Below are 10934 nucleotides of genomic sequence, written 5' to 3'. Positions count from 1 at the left end.
AGAATGTGGAATTCTATCAGAATTGACTCCTCCTGGAACACCACAATGGAACGGTGTGTCGGAACGGAGGAACAGAACCTTACTAGACATGGTTAGATCAATGATGGGTCAGGCCGAACATCCAATAGAATTTTGTGGACATGCACTAAATACAGCAGCACTCACTATAAATAGAGCTCCGTCTAAAGCTGTTGAAAAGACTCCATATGAGTTATGGTTTGGAAAGCCTCCAAAAGTGTCTTTTCTTAAGATTTGGGGATGTAAAGTATATGTCAAACGATTAATTTCAGACAAACTTCATCCAAAATCTGACAAATGTATCCTTGTGGGCTACCCAAAGGAAACAAAGGGGTATTACTTCTACAATACATCTGAGAACAAGGTGTTTGTTGCTCGAGATGGTATCTTTTTGGAAAAGGATCACATTTCCAAAATGACAAGTGGGAGAAAAGTATACCTCGAAGAAATTCGAGTCGAACAACAAAATCTAGAGAATGCTCAAGATGACATTCAGGATGAAACTCAGAGATCTTTAGAAGTATCTGGTGAGAACCATGGACCATCTAGAGATGTAACCCCGCGTAGATCTCAAAGATATAAATCTCAACCGGAAAGGTACTTAGGTATTTTGACGAACGAGAGCTATGACGTTCTATTACTTGAAAGTGATGAACCTGCGACTTACAAACAAGATATGATGAGCCGTAGCTCCAAGCAATGGCAAGAAGCCATGCAATCTGAATTAGATTCCATGTCAGAAAACCAAGTTTGGGATTTAATCGATTTGCCAGATGGCTACCAAGCCATAGGAAGCAAATGGGGTTTCAAACTGAAAAAGGACAAGAATAGGAAACTTAAAGTTTTCAAAGCTAGATTGGTTGCAAAAGGATACAGGCAAGTCCACGGTGTGGATTACGATGAAACCTTTTCACCAGTTGCAATGCTAAAATCTTTTCGGATAATGTTAGCAATCGCTGCATATTACGATTACGAAATATGGCAGATGGATGTCAAAACCGCTTTCTTAAACGACATTTTAACAGAAACTGTGTTTATGACACAGCCTGAGGGTTTTGAGGATCCAAAGAATGCTAAAACGGTATGCAAGCTTAAGAAATCAGTCTACGGATTGAAGCAGGCATCAAGGAGCTGGAATATACGTTTTGATGAAGTAGTCAGTGACTTTGGTTTCATCAAGAACGCAGACGAATCTTGTGTATACAAGAAGGTCAGGGGGAGCAAAATTTCTTTTCTAATATTATATGTCGACGACATATTACTTATCGGAAATGACATTCCTATGTTAAACTCTGTCAAGATTTGGCTTGGGAAATGTTTTTCGATGAAGGATCTAGGAGTAGCACAGTACATACTGGGTATCAAGATCTACAGAGATAGATCTAAGAATATGATTGGACTTAGTCAAAGCACTTATATAAATAAGGTGCTTGAAAGGTTCAAGATGGCAGACTCCAAGCGAGGCTACCTACCCATGTCTCATGGAATGACTCTAAGCAAGACTCAGTGCCCAAAAACACTTCATGAGCGTAGACGAATGAGTGGGATTCCATACGCATCATTGATTGGTTCAATAATGTATGCTATGATATGTACAGCCCGGATGTTGCTTATGCACTCAGTGCTACGAGCAGATACCAGTCAGACTCAGGAGAGGCACATTGGACTGCTGCCAAGAACATTCTGAAGTACCTGAAAAGGCACAAAGATGATTTCCTGGTCTATGGTGGAGATGATGAATTAATTGTTAAAGGTTATACGGACGCAAGTTTCCAAACCGACAAAGATGATTTCAGATCACAGTATGGGTTTGTCTTCTGCCTCAACAGAGGTGCAGTAAGTTGGAAAAGTGCTAAGAAAAGCACCATTGCGGATTCTACAACTGAAGCGGAGTACATTGTTGCACATGAAGCAGCAAAGTAAGCTATATGGCTAAGGAAGTTCATAGGTGAACTTGGTGTAGTCCCCTCCATTAAAGGACCAATAGCCCTATATTGTGATAATAATGGAGCTATTGCACAGGCAAATGAGCCTAGACACCACCAAAGAGTCAAGCAAGTATTTCGTAGATTTCACCTTCTACGAGAGTTCGTTGAAAGAAAAGAAGTCGAGATAAGCAAGATTGGAACTGATGACAACATCTCAGATCCATTGACTAAACCTCTGCCGCAGGCGAAGCACAACTCGCACACTACAGCTATGGGAATCAAGCATATTGGAGAATGGCTTTGATGTCCTTGTTTAATGTTTTAAAGTTTTAGAGTTTAATACTTTGTGAAACATTATTGGTGAATCATTCGCATAAATGAATAGAATTCATTTTTCCATTTAATTTGTGGTTTAATAAATGATGAGTCCCTTCAATTTGACGAAATATTCAAGATAGACTGTCAGGACCAGTCCTGTGACTAAGAAATGTCTATCAAGTGAACATGAATGTCAAAATTTGAAAATGGTCCCTGGTCGGAGTTTTCTATAAAGATGGACGCATAGAAAACGTTAGACGACTAGAATGCAAGATGACTAGTAGTTCTGTTTCTTGAACTATGTGGACATGGAAATGTCGTAATCATTTGTGTAGATACTTACTTTGGGAAGACTAGTATCGGACAGACCTATGAAACTTTACTGTAAGAGATGAAAATCTATCATAAGTAAATTCCATTAAAATTATTAGACACTAAATCCTCAATACCTGAGTGATTTGAGATTACTTGTTTGAGAACTGCTTACTTTGACGTTGTCAACCATCGCACCATAAAAGGAGGCTATAAAGGCAACAGGTAATCACCTATCAAACGAAGTCTAATCTCAAGATCGCAAGATTGGGATTGTCCTCCCATAAATCGGGATGAGATGATGAAAGTTGTATAAGGCCACTCGGAGAGCTAGAAACTGTAAAATGCATGGCCGTGCTCAGATGAATCATAGGCTATGATTATCTGTTTATTTGATCAGTTGATCTCTGAAACCGAGAAACACCTCTGGACATAATAAGGATGACAACTCTTACCTTATGTTCAAGAGCAAGCATCGAGCGACAAAGGAATTAGGAAATGCACACTTGTCCCTAAGGACAAGTGGGAGACTAAAGGAAATGATGCCCTTGGTCCAAGTATGCATTTAATGTTAAGTCTAATAAATGCGGTTCAAATTAACAAGTTAATAATTCAGTGAGATCAAGTGAGCTGAATGCCTAGCTAGAGGCCGCTTCAGTTCAAGTGGAATTAATGATATTAATCCACACCTTACTCTTGACTGAACCCTTAGGGTCACACAAATAGTACGTAAACGGATCAAGTATTTAATGGCATTAAATACTCCACCTATGGATATTCGGAATCGACGGATCTTGGTTTCAGTGGGAGCTGAGATCGTCAAAGGCAAGTAAATGAATACTCCGGAAACGATGATATTGCCGGAAACGAAAATATGGATCGTATCGGAAATATAAATATTATCCAAGTCGTAGATGTTGCAGGAAACGGAAACATGGTACGTATCAGAAAATATTATCGGAAATATTGCCGGAAACGGAAATATTGTCAGAATCGGAAATATTATCGGAATCGGAAAATAATTCCGGAAACGGAAATATTAAATATTTGTTCGAAACGGAAATTAATTCCAGAATCGGAAATGTTAAATATTGTTCGTATCGGAAATGAATTCCGGAATCGGGAATTTAATCGGAAGCGCATCGTACGAATTAGCATCGGACGAGACTTGCTAGACGAAGGCCCAGCACGAAGCCAGGCCCGCGGCCAGCAAGCTAAGCGCCCAACACACGCTGCCAAAGCCTCGCCAGGCCCAGCGCAAGGCCAGGCCCAGCAAGGCATGGCGCGCGCGCATCGTGGGCTGCGAGCAGTGCAGCTCGCGTGGGCCGCGACGCTTGCGCGGGCTGTGCGGTGCTCGTGCTCGTGTGCGGTTGTGTGCGATACGAATCCTAAAGCTATTGGAATTCGTTCTATGATTAAATCCTAATCCTAGTAGATAGAATTTATATAATAGAGTTCTAAAGGGATTTTAATTAAACTAATTGGTATTCTAATAGGATTCTAAATCCTTTTCCACGAATCTATAAATATGTGTCTAGGTTCACAAATTTATACACAAGTTTTCAAGTATTCAAAGCTAGGATTTTTAAGCAGGAATATCAGCCAAAACACTTGCCCTATTTAGCCGAAAATAAGTAGTACCTTAAGGGCGATTCTAGTTGGTCAATCTTAAGGCGGATCCGGACGTGCTGTGGACTTTCTACAGAGGGACGACACTTGGAGTCCTAAAGACTTGTTCTTGTTCGGTTCGGGCGCAGCTAGGGAGGGCACGCTACAAAGTGTATGCGTCCTAAACTAATTATATGATTATGTGCAATTAATATGATTCCTGGCATTAAGGTTTTTCCGCATGATTTATGTTGTTCATATGTATCATAATTTAACATGCAGACATGTAAAACTCCACCTTCACCCTGAAAACTGAAACCCTTGTTGTCTAACATACTCAAAGATATCAGATTCTTTGTCATAAGTGGAACATGCCTAACATCATTCAATGTGCAGAATCTACCATCATGTGTCCGAATTTTAATTGTGCCTACTCCAACCGCCTTACAAACAGAACTATTAGCCATAGAAATATTGCCACCGTCTACTTGCTCGTAGGTTGTAAACCACTCCCTGCGCGGACATATATGGTAAGACGCTCCAGAATCAAGAATCCACACATCACTGTGATGCGTGTGCTCATCAGCAACTAGAGCAATATCCTCTTCTGAATTGGTATCAGCTACCGCAGTAGTACCTGGCGATTTATCCTGTTGCCTCTTCTTCTTGGGACAATCATATTTCCAGTGTCCCTTTTCCTTACAGTAATTACAGACATCATTAGGTTTAGGACCCTTAGAAACTGGTTTCTTGAATTTCTTCTTCCCCGAAATTCCATGCCCATAACTCCCACTGGCTATTAACCTAGCAGCCTGATTATTTGTACCTGTACCCTTCGCCTTATGGCGCAGCTCTCTAGTATGGAGGGACGATCTAACTTCCTCTAGAGATATAGTATCTCTACCGACAATAAACGATTGCACGAAATTTTCATATGATAATGGTAAAGAAACTAACAGAATTAAAGCAGCATCCTCATCTTCAATTTTAACATCAATATTAAGCAATTCTAATAAAATTGTGTTTAATTGATCTAAGTGATCTCGGAGAGGCATACCTTCCTGCATTCGCAGACTGAACCGACGTTGCTTCAGAAGCAACTTATTGGTTAAGGACTTTGTCATATACAAACTCTCGAGCTTAACCCACAGACCTTGTGCGGTTTCCTCCTCCGCGACCTCGGTGATGATATCGCCATCAAGACACAACAAAATCATCGAGTGTGCCTTCTCCTCCAGAACGACCATCTCATCAGTGATTGGATCCGCCGACTTCCTAACAAGCGGTGCCCACAGCCCTTGTTGTTTCAACAAGGCTCGCATCTTGATTCGCCATAAACTGAAATTATTACTCCCGGTAAATTTCTCGACCTTTACGTTAATACCAGACATCTTTCTCAACGAAATTTCAAAACCTAGAACAGATCCGGCTCTGATACCAGTTTGTTATAACGGATGCAAAGAAAGATTAAATAACGTAATTAAAGAACGCAGAGATTTAATGTGGTTCACTAACAATGTGTTAGCTACGTCCACAGGCAGAGGGGAGGAAAGTATTATTGATCTTGAGGAATACAAATTACAGAATACGGCTAGGTTATGACCTAAAGAGTTTATATAGTACTCTCTAGACAGATGCGGAAAAGCCCAGAAAATAGGCCCAAAACAGATAACCCGTGTCCAAAATAACAAATACCGTAAAGTAAGGGGGCGTTGTCCCCGAACCCCCATCGGGGACCACGTTGCGTCCCCGAACCCCTAAACCAGGGGCGTCGCCCCTGGACCCTAACTCGCTGACCGGGCAGCGAGATCCCCGTGGTGGGGCGTTGCAGTAAGGGGCTTGACCGATTCAAGGCATTATCTAACAAATAATTTACAAATCCAATAAACAACCCATAATTTACATAACCCACAAATAATAATACACATTCATTGTTAATTATTGCCCAAATCAACGATGAAATCCCCAAAGACACTCAATTACCGAAAAAGCCCCAATTGAAGAACCCTAATTTTCAAAAAATCCTCAGTCGGAGAACCCTAATTTTTGAAATATTCGATCGAAGAACCCAAATTTTCGAAAACCCCAAATCATAAAACCCAAATTTTCGAAAGCCCCAACCCTAATTTTCGAAAACCCCCAATTGAAGAACCCTAATTTTGTTACAATTCCCCCAACCGAAGAACCCTGTTTTTTTTCACAATTCTCCAATTTCACCTTAAGGGGAAATGATAAAAGAGAGAACATTGAAAGATATTCGGCGGATGAGTTGAGAAGAATGAAGTGAGGAAATGTTGTAACTCAGTAATGATAGAATTGTGTAATTGATTTTAGTTGTTTTTATTCTTGTTTTAGTGCTTTTTTTTTGTTTTTTAATTTTATTTTTAATTTTAATTTTTATAAATTATGACATCATATTCCGGTGGGTTTTGCCAGAAAATAATTTTGGGTTGCAATTTAAAATGGATGTATAAGTTTAAGGTTGTAATTGGCAAAATTAAAAGTTCGGGGTTGACTTTATTAAGTTGTATTTGGCAAATTTTCCTTTTAAATATCTAGTATTTTTAAAATTGAGTTTCCATTTTTTGTGACGATGAATAGAAATAGACAACCAGTTTTAACCAAATGACACAAATAGACAACTGCTAAGGGCCTCAATTTCTTCGAGGATTATGTGTTTTAACAGAACTAACTATAACTTGTATAAATATTCAAGTTGCAGGAAACTAGAGAGAGTAATGCATATTGCAGAAGATAAGGAATCCGAATGAATTGATTTAGTCATGCTAATGAAATTCTTTTGTGTAAATTAGGCAGAAAAGTCTTTTTCCCTAATTGCATTGGCCTTTTAAAACTTGTACAGAAGTAATACGTTTTCTCTAACCAAGGTTCATGCATCTTCTGCTTTTAACAAGCCTACTGATGGGGTTGTTTTCAGCCAAAATATTGGAACATTTTTAGGAACTAAACTGCTTTCTCTACTTTGCCAAATTAGATGAAAAGTGTCGTGTAATCGAGAACTTTCCTGTGATTAAGAGTGATCAGTATGATTATATATGAATTAGTGATCGTTGAATGTGGGTTTTGTTAATGCAGTTCTTCCACAAAACATAATTTCCAGTTCTTGTCTTTTTGTTGTTTGTACAGTATTTTAAAGCAAAACCTACTGTTATTAGTCTTAATCTATAAGTTCCTTGCAGTACTTTCTTAGAGATTATGTTTGATTTTTGTTGTTGAAAATTGCACTTAAGGAGGAATCGTCCTTGAATATTCCACTCAAGATTTTGGAGAGTTTAGAGTAACTCCAATGCTTAGTTACAAGGTGGTGTAACTAAATTTTACATATCAAATTTCTAGCTACAATGTTTTTAAGATACAAAGTTTCTCATACCGCAGCTATGCTACTTCACGGCTCCCTATTATATTTTATTTAATACAATATATAATTTTATTTATTTTACCTTTTTTACATTTATATCTTCACCTTCGTATCTAACGGTTGGCTATCGTTCATATATTTTAAAATTTTGCAACAAGGTCTTTTTTATGGACCACATAGTTGCTATAAGAAACCCGTTACATGTGTCACGTTGTTCTTTAAGACCTAGTTAAATTGCTAACTTCAAATGATGTTTGCATAAGTTGTAAGGATCCTTTGCTCGTTTGATATTATTGTCAGTTTTCAGTTTGGAAAACGAATTTTAAATACATATATTTGGTAGTTGGTCTTAATCTCTACTCCCTCCGTCCCTTAATAACCGCCTCAGTTTTACCGGAACAAAGTTTTAGACAATTTATTTTACTTATTAATTTATTAGGTGGTAGTTGATAATGATATTTTTTTTTTAATATAGTTAGTTGTAAATGTGTCAAATAAAGAGGTGAGGGTTGGATTTTTTAATGTTCTTTTTAAGAAGTAGGAATATATATGTGGGTGCATAGTTAAGTGAGACAAATGAAATAGTTTTAGTTAACGTATGTTATTTAAAGAAATGGGGCAAATATTAAAGGACGACTTTAAATTATAAGGAAAACAGAGCGAGTATTAAGGGGCGGATGGACTATTCTATAAGGGAACTGTTGAAGTTATTCTCGTAAATGACCTATTCTAAAACACAATTACTACTTATACATAATATCAACATTAATTGTAAAATAAAATAAAACGTTAGTCAATCAATTTTTTTCTTTTTTTTTTGAAGGGAAGGAGTTACTCAATCAAATTGAACACTACTTACAATATTATTTGTAAAATAAAATAAAAAGGGATAAAAGACAATTAGTCAATCTGATTTAATCACAATAGGGAAAAAAAAAAGTAAAAAAAAAAGTCACAATAACACACTTAATCACAGCTAAATATATCCATTAGAGCAACTCCAATGGCAAGCTAATTGTCAAATTAGATTGTCATGACACCTAATAACTTTCTAGCTAGTTTGTATTCCATGGCAAACTAATTTATCAAATTAGCTTGACATTTTAATGAGTTCACTTTTGTAACTAACTATTTAATTTTAATTTAATTTTAGTTACTACTTAAATTCCTATTGGACAACTTTTTTTCAAGTTGCTAATTTGCTTGACCAAGCTAATTTATTAAAACCACTTCAATGGATAAGCTAGTAGCTTGAAACTTTTTCAAATTGCAAGCAAATCCCTATGTACAACCATTGAAGTTGCTCTTATTAATCACATACGAAGTAATCTAATTTTTCCTTTTAAGTTTTTATTATGCCATATTTTCATATTGTCACAAAAAAATATTTAAATTAAGGTTTTTAAACAAAATACAATCAAACAAATATTCCCTGTAATAAAATCCATCCCCAGTTATTTTAATGTCTACTTTTTTCTGTAGATATATGTTTGCACGTGTCACATGCATATAAGACTAGTATAAATAACGAAACTTTAATCCGAAATATTTGTCAACCATATTATAATATGAATATCACAGTATTCCTATGTCATACAAAGTATTTTCTCCGTTCAATAAATATCGCACCATCTTGTATTTTACACTATTCTCACTAGACATTTGGTCATTTTTGTGATTCTTACCTAAGAAATATTGTAGTCATGTTAGATCTTGTTAGATTCCTATCAAATATACATTTTTTAAATATAAAACTTTTATAACTTTTACTAATATATCATTCGAGATATTAAAAGTCAAAATCTACTTTGATAAACGTTAAGTAAACCATGATGCAATATTTAAGAAACGAGGAAATTATAAAAAGTATCACATTATTACTCCGTACTACATTACAATATGGGCCGATGGGTTGAACAAAATACGAATCGGAGTAGTACGTATGTTTTCCTTGAAACCCACCTAACTTGAGCACAAAAATCCTTTGAAAACAACTACTCCTTACAAATTCATCATAAAACTACACCTATAAAAATACCAACACACATTACCACTTCTTGATATTCCAAGATTAATTAAGTAGCATCATTAACATTGTTACACAAACAAAAAAGAATTTATAATAGAATAACAACGCGGTTGTTCTTCCAAGAACTCGATCGACCATGGCTCGTGCAACTGCTATTGTTATTATCGTTGCTTTGGTGTTTGTAGGATTATTATCCATGTTTACGGCTCCTATTGAAGCAGCAAGGGTGTTGAAGGAGACTCAAAAGGCACTTTATATCGAGGATACTAGCTTGGTGACAAATGCCCTTCCTAAAGGCACCATCCCGCATTCTGCACCAGTGCTTAGTGAAACGCGGAAGCTTTTCGTGGCGGTTCATCGTTCAAGCGACCAACTTCGATATTTGCAATCCGTCCCTAGTCCTGGTGTTGGCCATCATTAATCCCCGCCGTCTCTACTCTCTAGAGAAAAATACTCGACTTTGCATCATCTTAGCATACATGCACTACTATTAGCATAGTACTATCGAAAATGATAAAGGTCCCAACATGCGACCTTTAAGCCGTGTCACAGTGCTGACATGGTACGCCTATGTGTCATAAATATATTTGGAAACTCAAATTCTTATTTACATGGGATGTACGATAAATATTATACACCGAAGTTAAAGTTGACGTAAAATGCTTCAAAGTTACCCATATATATGTAAAAGTGATCTATTTTTTATTGGATCTTTTACCAAATTAGCTATTTTTCAAATTTTATTTACCAAAATGGCTATTTTTAAATTGTATTTCCCAAATTAGCTACTCTTTTGTCTTTAAATTAAAAACTAATTAACTTTGAGTTTTTTGAAAAGAAAAAAAAAAACAATGAACCAGTTTAATTTTTTAAATAGTGAACCGTTTTGATTTTTTGTAAAAGTAGTGAAACGATTGACGTTTTGCTTATACTTTTAGCCTCTTAGCAACATCACAAGTTCTTTTATAGGGACTTGCGCGCTCGCAAATATTATAAATATAAAGAAATTAGTTCAACCGTTATCGCGGATATTGTTAATTTGCTTAAATAAGCGAATTCGTTGTGTTAAACGAATTTGCTTGGCAAACTCGATCAACCAAGAATTTAACATACTCTAATACCGTGTGCGTGAAAGTATGTGAAGGAGAAGAGTAGCGCGTGCAATAAAGGCGCCTAACAGTGCAAATTTTTGCATCTTTTATCCCTACAAGTCTGACCACGTCACTATCTTACTATAGCCAATTGTATTTTTTTTAAAAAAAAAAATTACTGAAATTCTCATTATTAAGTATGAAACTACGAATTGAATAAAATTTAATTAAAACAATGAATTGAATTAATA

General features: G+C 36.5%; 1 protein-coding gene across 1 annotated transcript; it reads left to right on the top strand.

The window, feature by feature from the left end:
• The first annotated feature begins 9728 nt into the window (after positions 1 to 9728).
• Positions 9729 to 10013, top strand: LOC110795500 (precursor of CEP14). The gene has a single exon (XM_022000514.1). It carries the CDS (start codon positions 9729 to 9731, stop codon positions 10011 to 10013), a length of 285 nt encoding a protein of 94 aa, XP_021856206.1.
• The last annotated feature ends 921 nt before the right edge of the window (positions 10014 to 10934 follow it).

This window comes from Spinacia oleracea, chromosome 1, assembly GCF_020520425.1.
Source record: "Spinacia oleracea cultivar Varoflay chromosome 1, BTI_SOV_V1, whole genome shotgun sequence".
Taxonomy (NCBI): domain Eukaryota; kingdom Viridiplantae; phylum Streptophyta; class Magnoliopsida; order Caryophyllales; family Amaranthaceae; genus Spinacia; species Spinacia oleracea.
The sequence above is the reverse complement of the archived record's forward strand: the minus strand, read 5'-3'. Positions and strand labels throughout refer to the sequence as shown.

What these genes read in the sequence shown, in the direction of transcription:
- LOC110795500 (XM_022000514.1), top strand. Translation starts at nt 9,729, where the DNA reads ATGGCTCGTGCAACTGCTATTGTTATTATCGTTGCTTTGGTGTTTGTA.